Source organism: Ctenocephalides felis, unplaced genomic scaffold (assembly GCF_003426905.1).
Source record: "Ctenocephalides felis isolate EL2017-DRISC unplaced genomic scaffold, ASM342690v1 CF-g0.4_SCAFFOLD_03571, whole genome shotgun sequence".
Lineage (NCBI taxonomy): Eukaryota > Metazoa > Arthropoda > Insecta > Siphonaptera > Pulicidae > Ctenocephalides > Ctenocephalides felis.
Window position 1 is genome coordinate 52328822 of NW_020539725.1, and position 21079 is coordinate 52349900.

The window sequence follows — 21079 nt, forward strand, 5'->3', positions numbered from 1 at the left end:
ATCAATGTTTCCGAAATCGTGGAGAAAAATTTGTATCCGCACACACACACACATACATCTATTTTTTCTATGCCAATTATTCAGAAACCTATGAAACCTAAAGATATATAAAAATTTTTATTTTAGATTTTTTTGCGATTACTATAGCTTGCCCTAAGGGATGTTAAAAAAAATTTACAAGTATGCCTATATTATTACTGTCCACTAATAAGGTGTGAACCTCAGGTTTATTCTTATCAGATTTTGATGAAACTTTGTACGGTGATATAGTTGATAGAGTTGAGTCGGTCAAACCGAACACCATAAAGTATTACAGTCCTATGAGAAGTAGTTTAATTATAAAAATTAATTAAAATTGTAAGGTATACTGCCACACAAATCTAGTTTGAGCTTAGAGTTTAAAAATAGATTAATCGCCACATTTGATTTTTTTGAGAATTTTCCAATTTTCATCATTTGCTCTGAGGTTGTACAATTGTCTTTAAAATGTTGTTCAAACATAAAGAATATAAAATCAATTTTAAAGTATTGTCAAATTTTAGACAAAAAATTATTTTACAAGAATTTATATATTATTACTGTCCTCTTACAAGGAGAACCCTAGGTTTACTTTTCTGGGATTTTGATAAAACTTCGTATGGTGATAGAGTTGGTGGTCAAATCGAAGACCATAAAATCTTATAGGTCTATGAGAAGTCGTTTAATTATAAAAATTAATTAAAATTGTAAAGTATACCACCTCACAAATCGAGTTTGAGCTTAGAGTTTAAAAATAGATTCACTTCATTAATCGCCACATATGATTTCAATCCATAACAATTTCCCATTGTTGGATTTTCATTGTGTTCCGTTGTTGTGCCTCTCGACCATTATACGAAGTCCGCGAGATTCTACAGACGAGAGTTACCCGATCGACGGGTACCGTTCCGGAGGCTGACAGGTGCGGATGGGTGAACCATTCAACAGATTTAATCGCTTCTTCAAGTTATTGAAATATTTTCTTTGTGCGAAAATATAATTGATCCAAAGAATGCAATGCAAACAGATGTTTAACAAATAAAAAGTGAATAATATAATCGCAGGATTATTATGCACGAATGTAAGTACATACTTCATTGATAAGGATATGGTAGATGGATTGATCGATTTATTTATTTTTATACCGTACGGATAAAAATATGTACAATTTATATAGATCTGTGTATTTAGAGTTTTCTATTTTTCAGTATAAATTTATTGACAATTTAGTGTACAATATTTGTCAAAAAATATATTTGGTACATAACCTTCTTTACAAATTGAAAGAAACAATGCAAATTCATTCAGAGGTCATGCATACATAAGTTAAGTTTATATCAGGTGTGCATTAGAATTTTGAAAATGGCAGGTCCGGCCGTTTTGAAGATACCGGGCAAAATATGCTAAAAATAATAAGTATGTTTTTGAGATAACAGAGCTACCGATTTGAGCGATTCAATGAATATTTTATTTGTAAATCTAAAAACTAATATAGTCGTTCGTGGTATCGAGCATTGAGGCGAATTTAAAATAGTTTTCTAATAAAAATGACTTCTTTGAAAAATTGGTATTTTTTATATTAAAATTGTTTCAAAGCAATATAACGTCTATGAAGGAAACCTATAGAACAAACATTGTACTTACAATTAAAATCTTTATTAAACATCTGAATATTTTGATGTGCATATGTCTAATGATCACCTTTGACCGCCAAATGCCATGTTTTTTTACATTTTTCTTTCGATCTCCGAAACCGCCTTTTCAAAAATTTAATCAGTTCTTCATTCGTTAATACATATAAAATGTTCATTGAATTACTTAAATCGGAGGCTTTGTTATCTCAAAAACTGAATTACCATTTTTGGTATATTTTCTCCCGTGCTGGACCTGCCTTTCCAAAAATTTAATCAGTTTTTCATTTTGTCAATACAAATAAACTCCTCTATTTTGTCAATAACTCATAGACCTTATACTATGTGTTTTAAGGTCTATTACGGAAACCCATTGAAATTTAAACAAAATTTGTACTTATTATTAAAATCTCTATAAAACATCTGAATATTTGATGTGTATATGTCCAATGATCATTTTTGATCGCCAAATGACATTTCTTTTACTTCTTTCATTCAAACTACGAAACCGCTGGACCCGCCTTTCTCTAAATTTAATCAGTTATTCATTTTGTCAATACAGATAAACTCTTCATTCAATTCCTAAAATTGGAGGCTCCGTTGTCTCAAAAACAAAATTACAATTTTTGGCACATTTTGCTCCGTATCTTCAAAACGGCAAAATCTGTCTTTGCCGAAATCTAATCAGCCCGTCTCCTGAACAATACGAATCAAATGTTTTTTTTTTCAAATTATTCGAATAGAATTTAGAATTAATTTTGCAAACTAATAATTAATAATTCCAAAAATTATGAACTAGACTTTCATCTAAAATCTAATAAACGACCTTGACTGTAATCTGATCATTATTCTGTAATACACAATAAAAAGAATATATATTATATAATATATCTTAATATAATATATCTTTTATAGTAATATATCTTAAGTAATTAGATTAAAGTAATATTTCTACTGTTAATAATATTAAACATTTTTAATTAAATTTTATCTACATAATTTATTAACCATAATACACAATCATGTTAGTCTTTTTAACTAAGTTATGTTTGTTTATTGAATACAAATTTATGGAGATCGTAATTTAGGTAAATAAATACACATAGAAGAAATTTCTATATTGTTTGATCACTGTGTATCGTGTTGTTAAAAAAAATCTTACACGTTCTTCCATACATAAGCATGAATAATAAAATCGTCCAAGAAAAAATAGAATCGGGTAAAAAAGCAACAAGATCGGGACTGATTCTCAAACTAGATGGTAAGAAATTGGTGATCTATAAGCAAATAATATTATTATTATATATAACAGATATTATAAATAACTATTAAATTTTCATGTAATTTTGAAAAACTTGTTATTACATATGAATTATATTTATTAAAATTTTTGTTACTTTAATTTAATTTCAGTTATTTTTAAAATTGTATAAAATAATAAATACTTACTTTCAAAATTATAATTATTATTTCCAAAAATATAAATCATTGATAAATTAAAGTTTGAGTCGAAGTGAATTTTACTGGATTTTTCAATGAAGAGCCAAAAGCCAAAAGGCAAATATTGTCTTAAGTTATACGTATTTTGATCTTTATATATAGAAACCGATATATTGCCACTAGTTAATGAAATTAGTTAATTGAGTCTTTATTAATATTTACAAAAGTATAATATTATGTTTATTCGTTCGAAAATCTGACTTGCCAATTTTGTTTTCTCGACATTGAAGGTCATTCTGAATTGTGTGTAATTGATAAAAGTATGTGTATATGTATATGTGTGTGCGTATTTAATCTAAAATTTATCATTTTAATGGCATTTTCTCAAAAACTGCTTAAAAAATTTAAGAGTCACTTGATTAAACTCGAGTTGATTACTTTTGCCAGACATTCAGCCTAATCGTTTCCTTAAAATCAACAGGAAAGTGTAATATGTTCATGCTACTCGCCTTAAGGCAAAATGCCTTTCACTCCTAGTTATTATTATTGCTCATAGCTCGGATGTAGATTCAGATGTCACTGATGTAAATTCAATCCAGTACTTTAATACTAGTAAATTATAGTAATCAACAAATTATCTACATTTTCCAAAATGATTAAAATTAAGCAAATTAAACTTATACACTAATTACTGAATACAAAAGTAAACACACAAATTTCATAAAAAAAAATTCAATCGAAATATAGATCTTATAAGATTAGGAACCACTATTCCTCGCAATAAAAAAATCTCCTAGCACTCTAACCAGCATAACCTGAAATCATTTACTCGGCGGCGCTCTCTCACAATAGCGGACAACGCTCGATCGAAGGGCAATCCCGTAATTATTACGATGCTGACCACCAGAAAGGGATGAGAATAAACGACAAAACCAGATGTTAGAGTGAAACAGACTGCCCTCGGATCATCATCCTTGTTACCTGGATATCTGGACCGACTACGAATCTGTGATATGTGAACTAAAGCACCTGTCTTTGCGATTGTAGTGCTGTCTTTTGTTTTCTTTTTACTGCTTCGAGCATTTTCGAACAATTTCTATCAATGGTCGTTATTCGATGTGGTGAATTTATATACTTGCGTGGAGCTATATTGAATCTGTGGAGATAACGGCAATACACACACACATACACACACATATATATATATATGTATGTTTTTTTTGTAAAAAAATTTTGGAAGAGAAATATCAAGTTAATTTCAAACATTCTAACCGATAACTCTCACCCTTTAAACCTTATTAATTCTATATCTAGCAACAGACAAGCGTACTTCTTAAATAAAATTAACAATCCTACTGAACATAACAATTTACCTGACTCTGGTGTCATATATTTACTTCACACTAAAAAAATTTTTTACTTGGAAAAAACTATTTCATAAATTAGGACTCGGACTTGCCAACTAACAACACTTTTAATAAAACAAAAACCCTTTTTAACATTGAACGACTAAGAAATCTCATCTATCAAATTAACTGCCTAAATTGCAATTTAATTTGTATTGGAGGACTGAGCCAGAATTTAATATAGCACAACATAAAAATAACTAAATTTGTTTCAGACAATTTAAAACTATGCTTACGGAACACATTAACAATTTAAAACATCATGTATTTTTTTAAACTAACTGTTCTACATTTTGAAAAACATTTAAACTAAAAAATATATGATTACTTCGCACTAATTATTTGTGGTCAAAACATAAAATTAGCAAGTCAAAATTTCTGGCCGAAACATAACTTCTCCAGAAAGTTATTTAAAAAATATTGTACATTTGTAAAAAATCAATTTAAATGAAATAAACAGTTATATAATAGTTTTATTTATATAAATGAGCGCACTCGTATGTCAGTCTTTACAATTACTCCATATAAATTGCAATAGCTGAAAACCATTTTCAAGCAGAATAATCCATTTTTCCTGACATCGTACAAAGAAAAGCATTCTAGAACATTCTCCACATTTTTGTTCACGCTTTGTTTCTGCCAGAAAATCAGTAAGAGGAAAATATCACCAATCGTATTGAGCTATGCGATGTCATCAAAAGAAAATCCGAATGACGTATGGTTCATATAACTTGGAAAATTCTGGCCCGAGCATACGCGACTTTTTGAAGGAAAATCCGACGTGATGAAAACCGTTGTTCGGATTCAAGAACTTTGTGTTTTATGTTACATATTTCGATTCGCATATTATGTGAAATTGTGTGTGTACATTTTTATTTTCAAAGTGGATTTACGAGGAAAGGTAACAAAATCGCAGAAAAGCCCTCCATGGCAAGGTTTTTATTTACCGTAAATAAATAATGAGAGTACACAATCTTAAAGGAATACTGTATGATGCAAGGTGTTGTTGATGATATTTTTGCATGCATTGGTATTTTGTGCATTTTCCTGAACTTTTTGGTGCACCCATGGAAAGCCCTTATTTAAATCTCAGCAGAAAATACAGTTTGACAGGTAGACATATAGACATGTAGACAGGTAGACAAGGACAAATGTTGAGAAGTAAACAAGTAGGCAGGTTGACTGATAGGCAAGTATACAGGTAAATAGGTAGACAAGTAGACAGGTAAAGGGGTGGAGAGGTAGCTAGGTGCAAAAGGAGACTGGTAATCACTTAAAAGGGCAAACAAGTTCTATTTATATCTTTTCTATGTAAGAAATGAGTTAGTAACTTAGAAACAAAACTAACAGCAATTTTAATAGGTCAATCTATTTATTTCTAATTACATTTATAATTGAGTCATGCATTACAACACCATAATACACATTTATATCCGCAGAAGGAAAATTGAATGCCTTTAAACTCATAATTACTTTAGTGATATTTTAATAACCTCTCGATTCAGATACGGTTCTTTACTTTTGTATCGAGTTAACTTATTTTTATCTTTATACAATATATTATGACTCGAATCTTGTTTTGCAATTATTAATGAACGGCATTTATAAACTCGATAGTAAAGGCATAAATAATGGAATTGAAATGGAAATTTTTATTCTTGATTATGGAAAGATTTATTTATTTCAAATTATTTATTGCTGATGGAATTTGTGAAATTTGAAATGCAAATGGGATTTTTGCATAGTAAAAGATATAAATATTATATAAATTCATTGTAATTTCTTGTTATAAGGACTTTTTTTCACGAAACGAGAATTCTTGATCAATTTATTAATCTGCCAAATATTTGGAAGTTTTTGACAAATTAGGTCATTCATTTTTGATTTTTTTGCGATTACTATAACTTGCCCTACGGGAAGTTAAAATAACAAATGAGTATGAATTAATAGAATGTTCAAAATGATTTTATTCCAATTTATAAGAAAAAAATAAATCTTTTACAAACATTTTCCGCAGTTTGCCGAGGTCTTGTACCTAGATAAAATCACCTGTCTATGTTCGACAGTTTCACTGACTTTCTTGAATTTTCTGTAGAGTAAGTTCTTCATTGTTTTGTTTTTAAGTTCTTGTAAAGTTCACAATTTGTAGTAAAGAGACAACGACCACTAAGAATGCGTACCATTGCTTTTACATTGATTCAGATGTATCATGCTTTTAACTGCAAGGATATTTAGGTTCGAGGAGTCCAATTTTAATAAACAATAGAATCATTTGAGTTGCTATTATAAAAATACTCTTATAGATCTCAAATATGATCTTACATCGTACATACGAGTACGCCCATTTATATAAATAAAACTATTATCCAACTATTTATGTATATTCAATTTAAATTGAATTTTACAAATGTACAATATTTTTTCATTAACTTTCTGCTGAAGTTATGTTTTGGCCAGAAACTTTGACTTGCTAATTTTATGTTTTCACCACAAATAATTATTGCGAAGTAAACATATATTTTTTAGTTTAAATGTTCTTCAAAATGTAGGACAGTTAAGTTAAAAAAACATACATTGTATTTTGAAGTTTTAATGTGTTCTGTAAGCATAGTTTTAAATTGCCTAAAAAAAAATAATTATGTTTATGTTGTGAAAGTGAGGAACAATTACTAAATGTCCTCGTATTATAGACATATCATTTCACAAAAAGTTTATCTTCCTGCATAGATACATCTATATTTTATATAATTTCTATTATTCCATTATTCCTGTGCTTCACTCAAAATGGAATTTATTCTCCATCAATTTTATTGATGTGTCACAACGGCAAGATAAATGTTCCTCCATCTGCATAACAGATCTGTTTTTCTAATAAACACATCACTTGATACTTTTCTTTAGTTTAAATGATCACAATGGTATAAGTCGAGAACAAATGTATTTCAATCTCATAATAGTATCCGATTACGGAAAGGCGACAATTGACACTGATCGCCATAAAATGACAAGGGAAGAGAATGAATGAAAAAGCTTAGGAAAAAAGATATTATGTGGTGGTTTGTTGTTTTATTTGTTCTGTATTTTTATTAAAATAATGATGCAGGTGTCTATTTGTCCATAAACTATAGAAAGATCTATATAATTTCTATCTATACACAATATTCTACAAATCATTTAAATCTTCTATAATTATGATCTATATTTGGAGCATAGCGTGATCTATGAAGACAAGAGTTTAATTTTTTTCCAAAGTAATCTCAAATCCATTCGAATCAATACATAATCCAACATTGCCCAAATATTATTATCCACTCTACATGAAAAAGAACAAAAGTAATAATTATAAGAATTTTTATTGAATCAGAACCACACGTCCACGGTGTTACCTTTGGCGTCTCAAATACAAAAAATAAGAGTTAATTGCGTCTATAATTCAGTTCCAGTAATGGTTTCTTGTTGAATAGTTGCGTGCACAAGTGTGGAATATTTTTTTGTAAAAAATTATGTATTTGTAAATATGGATATATCGTGATCGTATACGAATTATGAGATGAATGCCATACAGGCGTATAAATATTTTATATAAAAAAAAGGCAATAGTCTATTTGAATACTAGTATAATAGTTATCAATGCTTCTTTTAACTTGTTGTTGGAATATTTTACAGAGATATAACTAACTTCAAAAATACTTGAATTAAATATATTTTTTGGCATAAAAATCTCATTTATCAAAAATATTGAATAATTAAAAAAAAAATGTTTTTTTTTCTTAATTTGAAGTGGTTTAGTGTAGATATTTCCTACTACTGTTATTTCAACTTGTTATTAAATCTGGACTAAAATCTGTCTCTATATATTACCATTTTCTTATTTTCGACTGTTCCATATGGATATCAATCTTGGTTACTTGGCTTGTAAAATTTTATGTAAAATGAATAAAATCAGATAAACATATGTTGAATGAAATATATTGCTTCCAAAATCCAAAAAAGTTTTGGGTATCCACACCTTTTCTTATAGCGGCGATCGAAAGGTCTTATATCAATTTACTGAGATCGGATATTTGATAAATGAGGGCATATATAGTGGAAATCTTTAAATCAAAGTTGACATATTGGAATGTAAAGGAATGTTGGAATAAATATTTAGACGTCTGTATGAAGATTTTAATTGTTAAATTAAAACCAAATCATTATATATGAAATAAAGTAGTAATTGGTCCTCATAAAAGGTTGTCCATATTATAGATACTGCTAATTATTGCTATTCCAAAATATTGATCATAAATCTATTTCCAAATAAAAATGGATTAGTTGGACACTTTGGCGTAGAGTGGCAGCGAAAACCTCTCACACTAATCTTTTCTTCATTGAGATTTAGCAAAACTCAAGAAAATTTAAAGGGATATTTTGTTGAAATAAAGATTTAGAGGTCTATATGAAAAAATCAATTGTTAAATTTGAAACAAATATTCTATAAAAAATAAAATAGTAATCGCTCTTCTCAAATTGTGGATACTGGTCCTGCATTAACATTAACATAGTTAAGTCAAAGTAGTAATTATTACTTCAAAATATTGATCATAAATTTGTTTTTAAGTAAAAACGGATTAATTGGTAGGTCACTTCATAAGTCTATATGAAGATTTTAATTGTTAAATTTGAATCGAATATTATATATGAAATGAAGTAGTAATTGCTGTTTTCTAATGGTCCTGTATTACACATAAAAGTTAGTTAGATCAAGGAAGTCATTTTTACTTCAAAATTTTGATCATAAATCTATTTTCAAATTAAAATGGATTAGTTGGACACTAATTTAGATAAAAAGAATTTTATAGCTAAACCACAAGGCATATTTTGGAGCATGAGTTTATGAGAAATCAAGAACGATACTATCGAAGATATGTGGTCAAATTACAGAAAACTGTAGCTACTGTAATACATAATAATCTAAAAATAACACAAGATTTTTTTCACTCTTCGATATATAAACCAAAATCAAAATTCAAACCAAACAACAAATTAAATATGTTTGCCATCATATTTATTATACACATTTTTCCTCCTCATTGTTCGTTCGATGTGCGAGATTTCCTTGAAAAATAACTTAAAATAGACGTATTGGCAGCAGAAGGTTTCTGTAAGAAGCTTTCCTAAAACTTTTATAATAACTTGCACAACTCACTGTAAATAGAAAAAGACTTCGAGACTTCCCAAGAGGAAAGTATTTGCCGAGAAAGACAAATGCAGACGTTCATAAAGTACACTTTGCGCGTTGAGAAAATTACATGATAACAAAAGGATGATTACACAATACGATATAAATATTATATACGAGCTGGAGTCGTATAATGCTTTATATCTTCTGTTTTGTGGCTCTTTTTGTTTGAGTCAGAACTATTGTAATTTTCTACGAGAAAATTGTCTATTTAGTGCAATGTGGGTATATAAAGTCAACTCTGACATGGCACGTGGGCATGATAAATAGGAAATTTAATTAACTAGTCAAGCAATTGTGTAATGTGATATTACATATTATGCTATGCTCCAGTAGATAAATGATCTATTAATTAGATTTTCAAAAAATGATTATTTGCCTTAATTGAAGTTAAAATTGTTGTTTCAACCTAAAATGTGAATTGTTAAAATTGGAGCTTCTCACTGGCTTATTTGTAAAAACTTTTGACTTTATATCTAGAGTTCCAGATTCGAAACCCACCTCGAACAGCCTTATATCAAGCAGTAGTGGCATCCTGTTTTAATTAAAAACATAGATGAAAATCGTCTTGATTAGCTTTTCGTAAAAATTGGCCAAACCGTTGCGTCATAAGTATTTGTTAGAATATTTTGGAAAATTGATTAATGATTCATTTTATACTATTTCAAAAACGATTGTGACAGAGTACGGTAGCTTCAGTCGTCATAACAGCTAAACTATACTGATTTGAGATAGTCGAAAAAGAATCCTAGGGAAAAAAATGAAGTATGTTTGTTCGAACAAGTTTCCATTATTGCATAACAACATGATCTGTAGACCACATTGTTTTTTGCCTATTTTTATACCTACCACAGCAGTCCTTGGGGTGTAGACGGTTTTGCCACTCGCCCTTTTCTAGTATAATTTTATTTAATTACTAATTTTTATCGTATTTAAATACAGCATATCAATATTTCCAGGTAGATCAATATTCAAATAACGGGTAAATTTAACTGGTAAACTAACATAAATTGCTGATCAAGAAAAAAATGGCACAACCGTATCCAATCTCTCCTAATTTACTGGAAAATAAATGCATTCTTTCATATTAATTTGGTTGAAAAACATGTTTTATATGATGAAACTATTTTAATCATTAAACTAGTTGACTTATATTTTAATAAATAATTTTTTAAATTATGAATAAAATTTACTATACTTACACCTGGTATATTAAAATCAATGGCATGCTCTGTCTATAAAATATTCTCTTAAATTTTTTCCCCAGGCAATATAGCTCTATCCAACTCGATCTAGGAATTACAAAATTCATTAATATATTTAGAATGATAAATATATTTCGATATTTGTTTCTTTTTCATTGGTGTGAACATTATATATATGGTAATTTTTAATACCATACTGCCCACACACTGTTCATCGGTAACTTTTAAAACTTGTAATGTAGATATTTTTCAATGTCCGGCTGTCATCGATGTAATAATAGTCATTTATTAAAATGTTATACGAGATTTTTATAACATTGACTTCTATTAATATTGACAACGTTATTAAGTACTCAGTTTGTGTCCAATAGTAAATATTTTCATATAGAACTGTTTTTTGCTGTGATTTTTATATATTAGTATGTAAATATATATATGATGTTGATATGTCATTAATTTTTTGGAGGGCAGCTTATTGATATGGTGAATAATTTTTTTATTTATTAATATTTCAAGAGTTTTGTGTATGTGTAATTGGTTATTGATTTTGTTTTATTTTTAGTTGCGTTTGTCAGTAGAACTCAAAAATATATTAGTTTATTTAAAAACTACTCTAAATCCTTCCTATTTTTCCCTATTGGTAGTAAAAGTAATGAAGAAGATTTACATTTCTGCATTTCAATTTGCTAAATTTGGTAGATTTAATTTTAGGTGAAATTTTCACTCAAGGGGCGTCCATTAATCACGTGGGGTTTTTACGGGGAAGGGGAGTTGACAAAAAATCACAAAATATTACGTGAGGGAGGGAAAGGTATAGTAAGATAATACGTGTATTTATTTTTCCTGAAATTGTTTAAAAAAAATCCAAACATTTTCAAAAAAATAAAAAAAATTAAAATTTATTCTTGTAACTAAAGATACAAGTGATGGTTGGTGGGGGATGGGGGTAATTTCGAATACCACCACGTATCACCAAAAGGGGTGAGGGGCTCAAAAATCTTTAAAAAATCGATCACGTGATTAATGGACGCCGCCTTATATTTATGATTTTTGCAACTTAAAACGCATGCAAAAAATGGCTAAAGTTTATTTATTACTGAAGCAATCCAAAACTCTGCTTTTAACAGAATAGACTAAATTCAATTCTCAGAATTGCAGTGATATAATGGTAAGAGCTTTGGCCTTACTACTAACCAGATTCAGGATCAATTCTCATCTTGATCAGTCAAGTATTATCAAGTAGTGATATTTGATTTTACTTAAAAAATATATCTTGATATGATTTCAAGTAAAAGCTTAATCACAATAAAATCAATCAGCAAATTAAAAATTTAATCACATTAAAACTTGGTGTTGGTGTTGGCATTTTGTTTTAAGGCGAGTAGCATGAACTTCTTGATAATTGAAATAATATTAATTTGCAATAATGTATATTTTGAGAGCACAATCATTTTTTTCAAATTTCAATGATTTTTAGAAATAACTGAGTTTTATCATAGGACTAAAAAGTTTTAGCTCGTTTAGATCTTGACCTCTATGGATATTGGAATAAAGAAATGCTGGATGTATATTTTTAAGGTATATTTATTTAGATGTTTATGCTTCGAAAGTTCTTGAAGAAGAGAGTTAGACATTTATTATACAAGTTGCACATCGGCATATACAAAGCTGAAGGTGGCGCGTAGTATATGCTACCAACCTATCAGCCATAACGCTCGTTGTTGACAGTTCACAACGAGCGCGCGAAACTTAAATTATAAATTTGAATGACAATTTTATCCATGCTCCCGCGCGATGCGAAAGCATCACAAAATATAAAACAAAATACAACAATGATAAATATTTACAAAAGATTATTTCTTAAGATCTTATATCTAAACTAATTAAAAACAATCATCTTAATGCTAACAAAACAAAACTTGAATATGAATAGTGGACTGTATAATGATATAATAAATGCATGATGATTAGTTGATCTTAATACAAATAGTTGTGTATCAGTCTATAACAATAACATATTCCTAACTTAATATTATTTCTAGGTAAAACATTCATATAAAATTGATAACATATTTTAATTATTTATGATATTTTAACAATAATTGGATAACTTTAATAATAAATGTTGATAAGAAATACTAAAACATAACAGATAAAATGTATAGGCTAATGACAAGGTAGAGGGACGATTTTAGTAATTGAGCGGGTATAAACACCACTACTAGTCTTAACTTGAACTACTCTAACCTTGCCGTCAAGTCCAGGACTTGTACCTATTATACGGCCAATAGGCCAATGTAATGGAGGCGCATTGTCCTCTTTCAATAGAACTATTGTATCTAATTCAATATTTGGCCGTTCTTTTGACCACTTTTGTCTTTTTTGTAGGTCTGACAAATACTGTTTCGACCATAAAGACCAGAACTTATCTTTCATCTCTGCTATTTGTTTGAATAATTTAGTTGCCTTGACATTTGCAATATCGTTATATGGTTCTGGAAAAGATGTTAGGGCGTTACCAATTAAAAAGTGACCGGGGCTAATATAAGATATATCAGAGCTATCATCTGTGAGGGTAAGAAGTGGTCTCGAATTAAGTACAGCTTCGATCTGTAACAATACTGTCATGTACTCTTCGAACGTGAGACAGTGCGACCCGATAACCCTACGAATGTGATGCTTCATCACTTTTATAGATCCCTCCCATAAACCTCCAAAGTGGGGTGCATGAGAGGGTATGAATTGCCACGTTATCCCCAACCGAGCAGACGACGAAATGATTTCTTGTTTGGACATCTCGGATTGAAATAATGTGGCTAATTGCCGTAACTCATTTTTGGCACCAACAAAGTTTCTCCCATTGTCACTATGGATCACGGAGCAACAACCGCGCCGTGCAATAAAGCGTCGCAAAGCTGACATGAAGGCTTCTGTAGAAAGACTTGTCACTAATTCAATATGAATTGCCTTAGTGGCCATACAGACGAACAAACAAATATATGCCTTAATGCGCGGAGCCTTTCTTAATCTACTGGTTCTTAATTCAATTGGACCTGCAAAATCAACCCCTACCACCTGAAAAGGTCGATAGGCAGTGACCCTATCCTTAGGCAAGCTTCCCATTAATTGTTCAGTACTGGCTGCTCTGAATCTAGCGCATTTCACACACTTATGAATAATTCGTTTTACTGTGTTTCGTCCGTCAATAGGCCAATACCTAAGTCTTATGTTTGCCAATGTTGTTTGTGTGCCAGCATGCAATAACCTCTCATGTTCCGAGCGAGTTAGAAGGTCAGTCACTAAATGGTTTTTCGGCAATATAATGGGATGTTTCTGGTCGTAACTTACGTCTGCGTTTTCCAACCTTCCACCTACTCTAAGCAAGCCTTCGGCATCCACAAAAGGATTTAATGACTTCAGCTTGCTGAAGTTGGTGTCAAGTTGGTTACCAGAACTTAACTGATCAGCCAAATTGCCAAAAACCTCTCTTTGTGCTAAATAAACAATGCGCCTAGAGGCCCTCTCTATCTCGTCAACTAACAATGACCCTAAACGCCTGGAGCCCCTATCTGGACGACACATTTCTGGCCACCGAATCCAATAAGCAACCACTCTTACTGCTTTATTGAAGGTAGAACATTTTTCTAACACTAACTTCAAATGCTCATTATAAGCAGTAACAGTCGTTGCTGTTAATACTCGTCGCTCTGGAATTGCTTCTGTGCCAGTCTCAACAAACCTCTGAGGCCAATTAGTGGGATCCTGCAACAACCAAGCTGGCCCATGCCACCAGAGATTATACCCAATTAATTCTGACGGTGTTTTCACACCTCTGGATACTATATCGGCCGCATTATCTTTGCTGCAGACATGTCTCCACACTGTGCCTGGCGTGTGATCTAAAATTTCCGCAACCCTATTGCTCACGAACATTTTCAATAGGGAAGGATCCGTCTTCAACCAGGCAAGAACAATAGTTGAGTCACACCACAAGAAGGTCTCAGAGATTTTAATGTCCGATATTGTTGTTATCTGCTTATAAAGCTTTGCTAATAACAAAGCCGCAGATAACTCCAACCTTGGCAGTGTGACATTTTTCAATGGTGCTACTTTTGATTTAGAGCACAGTAAATGAGATGACACCGTTCCATCTGCATATGTTGCTCGAAGATATATACACGCCCCATATGCAAGCAACGATGCATCTGAAAACCCATGGCATTGTATATCCACAGGAACCGAATGGAACACACAACGCGGAATAGTCAGGTTATCAAGATCCGACAAATGATTTTTAAATAAATCCCACCTAACTTGCAGTTCTCGCGACAATGCTTCATCCCAATCCAGATTATGCCTCCACAACTCCTGCATAACTAACTTAGCTGTAACAGTAACAGGAGATACGAGCCCAATTGGATCATAGATCTGTGCTATAGTTGATAGCACAGACCGCTTGGTATCAACAACCTGCTGGGCCTCCGCAACCGAAACCTTAATTTGTGAGATCTTAAAACAATCCTGTGAAGGATTCCATGCGAGGCCAAGGGTTTTGACTGTATCTCCTTCTGAAAACAAGGCTACAGCTGAGCTTCTATTCTTTTCAGGAATTGCTTGCAGCACCTCTCTGCAATTGCTCGACCACTTGTGCAACGAGAAACCACCTTCACCTAATAACCTGACAATCTCCCCTTGTATCCTAACAAGATCGTCCGAAGTGTTCGCTCCTGTGATAATGTCATCGACATAACAATCCCTATCTAAAACTTGTGCAGCCCTTGAATATGTTGTCAAATTGCTTTGAGCAAGCATCTTCAAACACCGCATAGCCAAGTAAGGAGCGCATGCCGTGCCATATGTCACAGTTGTGAGCCTAAAAAATTTCAAAATCTCTTGGGGATTATCTCTCCATATTATTAACTGATACCTTTGATCCTCGTTTCGAACCTTAATCTGACGGTACATTTTGACAATGTCCGCCACAAAAACAAACTGCTGGCACCGAAACCTAACTAAAATGGAAAAAAGGTCTTGTTGTAATTTTGGTCCAGTGTGTAAGATATTATTCAGCGAGATACCTGAAGATGACTTTGCTGAAGCATCAAACACAACTCGTATCTTACTGAAATTTCCATCTTTTACCACTGGATGGTGAGGCAAAAAATAATAATCATTCCTGACAGCTTCCTCCGGAGTTAACACAATTTGTTCAGCATGACCTAAATCAATATACTCTCTTACAAATTTGGAGTATGCTTCAAACAAGCTGACATCCCTAGCAAACCGCCTCTCTAAATTCAAGAATCTATGTTTTGCAGTAACAAATGATGATCCAAGCCTTTCGACCTGGTCTTCCACAAATGGCAAGGCTACCTCAAATTGGCCATTTTCAAGGCGTGCAACATTGGCCATAAAATGATCTTCACATAGCTTATCTGAACCCGTCATAGCATTGTCTGAAGAAATTTCTTCCAACTGCCAAAACTTCGTCAAACTATTGTGAAGATCCTCATTAGAAATAAGACCAACGTGTACATTACCTTGAAGTTCTGCCTTAAAGACACCAGAAATCAACCATCCGAAAGAGCTTTTCCTTAAAATAGGAAGATGATTCCCTAGCCTAATACATCCTTGCTGCAAAACATCAAAATATAATTCTACTCCTATCAGCATATCCACGCTGCCAGGCACATTAAAAGACGGATCTGCCAACGAGACATTGTCAGGAATCTTCCAGCCTTCATAATCTATAAATACAGATGGCAATGAATGCGTAATTCTATCCACAATCACACAATTAATGTTTCTAGAGAACGCACCCAGCCTAGATTTAACAGTCAACTTTACTGCCTTATTGCACAAAAAGCTTTGACCTTGCAAACGCTCAGTCTATGTACCTCTGAGTTAATGGGACATTTCAATTTCGCCAAAAGAGAATTAGTTATAAGATTTATCTGAGACCCACTGTCTAAAAGTGCTCTCACCGTATGTTGTGCTCCCTCCGCGTCAATGACAATAAGCGAAACAGTTGATAACAAGGTTTGTACGCCTGTGTTGCTAGCCATACAAACCGTGCTACTTTGAGAAGTGCTGGGCACAGGCTCAGGATCCTTATGTAGCAAGGTATTGTGAGAGGCTTTGCATTTTCCACAGGTGTATTTGAATCTGCACTTAGCCACACTATGTCGAGATGCCAAACAACGAATACATATCCCATGTTTACTAATGAAGCTCTTTCTAGCTTCTGTATCTAATGATTTAAAATTGGAACACTTATATAAGGCATGATCCTCCCCTTTACAAAGAATACATGACTGTGTAGGCCTCTTGACAATGGTATGAACACTCTTTGTTGACGCTGGTTTGCTGTCTGAACTACACGAATGTTCCAAAGCAGTTACCCGAAGTTCCAAAAAAGTAAAAAATTCCACTAAGGATGGTAACTGCCCTGACGTTCTAGACAGATTCCAGGCAACCTTCGTACCAGTATCAAGTTTCCTACTCAGCATGAACAGCAAAATTACATCCCAATGCTCGGCAGGTTCATATAGGACCTTTAATGACTGTATCTGTTGTCTTGCACTATTTAAAAGGGCCCTCAGATTTTCAAAACTTCCTTTATTAATAGCTGGAATATTCTCTATACTCTGCAAGTGCGAATTAATAATCAAAAATTTATTGTTATATGTTTTAACTATGAGGTCATAAGCTATATCATAGTTCTCATTAGAAATACTGATTGTGGAGATTAAGTTGGAAGCTGAATTTGTGAGTGCACCTCTTAAATAGTGCAATTTTTGTACAGGTGCTAATTTAGAATTATTATGAATTAAACTATTGAAAATATCTATAAAGGCTGTCCATTCATTATATTCCCCATTGAATTTAGGTAATATGATATCGGGCAATTTCACATCTATTGAAGCGTGAGCACCTTTCGCAATAGGTTTCTGATGTCGGTCAATTATTGTTTCTATTTCCGACATCATATCAAAATAAAGCTCTGAGTACTTAAGGTATTCAGTAGTATGCGTACCTGGACTGATTGCTTCCAACTGTACATAATTTTCGTCCCAATCGTGACTTCTCTCGACTAATTTTTGTTTACGTACTGATAACGTTTTAATGTTACCGCCCTCACTAAAGCTACTGATATATTTATGAATTGCGTCAAATGATGCTTTAATCATCCTATGCGTACTCTCTAATGAAGCTAAGTCTGCCATTATGATTGCAAATATCAAGTAACCAACTAATCAAGGCAAATATAAAGAGACTTTTGAAATAAGGTACTCTATAACAATGAGGTACAATTAAACAATATCTATAAGTAAGTAACAACAAATAACTAAAATAACTATATGTAACAAGAAAACAAATAAATTTTGAATTATAAACACTTATTGTTAATAAAATGTTCTTTGTACATATGTACACTTATAGATGTCAAAGTAACACTCACGACTCGTGTATAGGTTATACACGACCAATTTCCTTCTCCTCTCCACGTGATAGTCGAAGTTAAACAGCAAATATCCTCACCAACAAGGCCAAAAAACTGCTTGGGGGGTGCTGAGTTTCACGTGGACATGGAACCGGCAAATAGAACAATCCTTGGGCAGCGACCTGTATCCTAACCTCAAATTAGGCTCATCCAAATCTTCGAAAATTGTAGATTACAGCGTCCGAAAGCTAGCCCCAAGTGATTAAGATGCTCCTTCTTCTCTTTGATTATTGAACGACACAGAACCATTCATGTGCCGCATGCATAAACAAATTATAACCAAAATAAAACACCGCACTGTTTTTACAGGCTTTAAATACCTCTCAGCGTTCAATAATTGCAAAACTATTCTTTGCACTAGTACTTATCCGTTACGATGGACCAGATATGATGAGTAAAAAAATAAAATCAATAAAATATTTGTTGTCAACTTCTAATTATAAAGGAATAGTCAATCATTACCAAAATCTGATCAGCATGATTCCAAACAAAAGATATCTTTTGAACAGTTTTTGAATTTTCTAAATAGATTTTTGGGAAACGTAGACGAAAATTTTGTACTTGGCTTCAATTAATAGGAGTTTCATGCCAAATTTTGGTACACATACTTTTTTTATTTTTACATACGAATTAAAATTGATTTTTTTATAATTTTAGTTAATTTTATTGCTTTATGAGTTTGTTTATTTTTTGAATAAATATTGCTCCACATATTGCACAACAGTTATATTACATTAATGCTCAAACAGCAAAGTAGTGATCCCTTGAAGACAATATTTCACAGATTTTTCTTCAGATTCTTTACCTTATGAAGTAGGTCTTTAAAATAACACTTGATCCCTCTCAACGTCTCATTTTCCGATAGAATGACTTTATGCAACGAAGTCAATGATCCTCTGCATTGTGGATAAAATTGTATGAAATTCGCTAAACACATTAAAAGTAGATTAACTTCGAACTTGGCAGCCAACATAGCGCTAAGTACCAGCTATGTGTGGTAAGGAATTAAATATAACCAGTAGGACATGAAAATATATGCATTAGCCTTACTAGTTCTAGTTTCTTTGCACGGTCTTGTTTGATATAAAAACTAGTTTAATTACATATATCTACATCATCTTGCTTCGTTAGGTACATAGTACTAGGAAAATGCAATTTGATATACCTACGTGTAGGTGAGCAAAATGTAATTGTTATTTTATATCAAAGTCATAAAGAAAACCAGATAATTTTTCTTAGATTAGGATTTTTATAACACATTATCTATAATGCAGGAAAATTCATTTCTCCTAATAATTTTACACCATTGATTTATCACCAAGAGCTACCGAGCAACAGTTTTATCGTTCTATTTGACATGTTTGTTATTTATCTGCAGAAGCTTCTCGTTTTATTTCTTCCAATAGCCACATCCTCGTTTACCTGGAATAATACACATAAATTTAATACACGTAATAAGGATTGAATATTATTTAAATAGGCTTCCGTAAGAACACCATAAAATCTGGTCTTTAACCACAAAACTAATAAACGAAACAAAACACAGTCTCTGTTCGTGGGCAATTTAAGTTAGTTCATTTGGTTTAACCACAAGTATGCTAACGAGGTGGAAGTTAATATTTATCATTATTTACTGACATTGTATGATTGTTTATTTTATTATTGCTTCTAGAATACATGATTAGACATACATATATTATTGTAGAAATGATATGTTACATATACCATCAACAGTGACTTTATAATGATTATTTCATGTTTTGTTAATAGGTACATAGCTCCTATAGTTTGGAAATAACTTTAACATAATAACATAATATATAATTAACGATGTTCTAAAATGACTGGTGTAAGCGTCACTTTTTTGTCTAAAGACAAGTTTCATGAAGTCCCCGACATGTGTAATTCGATTTAATCAATAAAAATTAAGATGTGGCTACTTTTAAAAATGTCAAGTCAAAATTTTGATAATTTTTCATTTCAATATTTTTCATAATTAAATCACTTTTTGTATGCTTATATTATTTAAGGATGTTCGTTAAGACTATGAACTTTATCATCATAAAAAGTTTAAAAATATCCTAAAAATGGTTCAAAGTTTATACAAGCTTTACAAACCCGATTTTTAATTTATATACTTGTGAGAAAAATATAATTTCAAAAGTCAGTTTACAGTTTTTGAAGATACATTAAAATTAAATCGTTGAAATTTAATTACAAAGAATTTACTCGAACAGCTTCTAGAAAAGTTAACGAGGTTATAAATATAAAATCGATAAAGTATTTTCAAACGTATTTAAAAATATTAGTACTGGATAAGAATCTCTTGCCTAAAGGCAAATTGCTGAACATTCCAACTTCTAGTAAAATATTATATAAAAAATGTGTATACTTTTTACAATTTTTATGTTAATCCAAAAATTTTAAACTTATCTGGTGATATGAAGAAGTGGCTGTGACAATCGTTGTGCAAAATTAATCAATTTGTTCAATTTTGCACAACGATTGTAACAGCCGCTTCTATTATAATCGCCAAAAATTTACAACCAATTTTGGAGACTCGAAAGCTTTTGAAAGATATCAGTTGAGATTCCTGCTGATCAGTTGTTGCTGAAGATCATCATGATGTCCTTAACGAGTTTTATCAAATGGTT

The 21079-nt window shown here is 31.5% G+C and overlaps 1 protein-coding gene across 1 annotated transcript; it reads right to left on the minus strand.

Annotated features, from left to right (window-relative positions):
• Positions 1 to 10966: 10966 nt before the first annotated feature.
• LOC113386232 lies at positions 10967 to 18147 on the minus strand. The gene is made up of 3 exons (XM_026624024.1): positions 16819 to 18147; positions 13169 to 16771; positions 10967 to 11008 (listed from the first exon to the last, which is right to left on the minus strand). The coding sequence occupies exons 1-3, from the start codon at positions 18145 to 18147 to the stop codon at positions 10967 to 10969; spliced, it is 4974 nt and encodes a 1657-aa protein (XP_026479809.1).
• Positions 18148 to 21079: the final 2932 nt, after the last annotated feature.

What these genes read in the sequence shown, in the direction of transcription:
- LOC113386232 (XM_026624024.1), bottom strand. Translation starts at nt 18,147, where the DNA reads ATGGCAGACTTAGCTTCATTAGAGAGTACGCATAGGATGATTAAAGCA. An exon ending in AATGTCCCATTAACTCAGAG is followed by an intron (nt 16,772 to 16,818) that starts GTACATAGACTG and finishes TTGTGCAATAAG; the next exon opens with GCAGTAAAGTTGACTGTTAA. An exon ending in GTCCTGGACTTGACGGCAAG is followed by an intron (nt 11,009 to 13,168) that starts GTTAGAGTAGTT and finishes TGTAATTCCTAG; the next exon opens with ATCGAGTTGGATAGAGCTAT.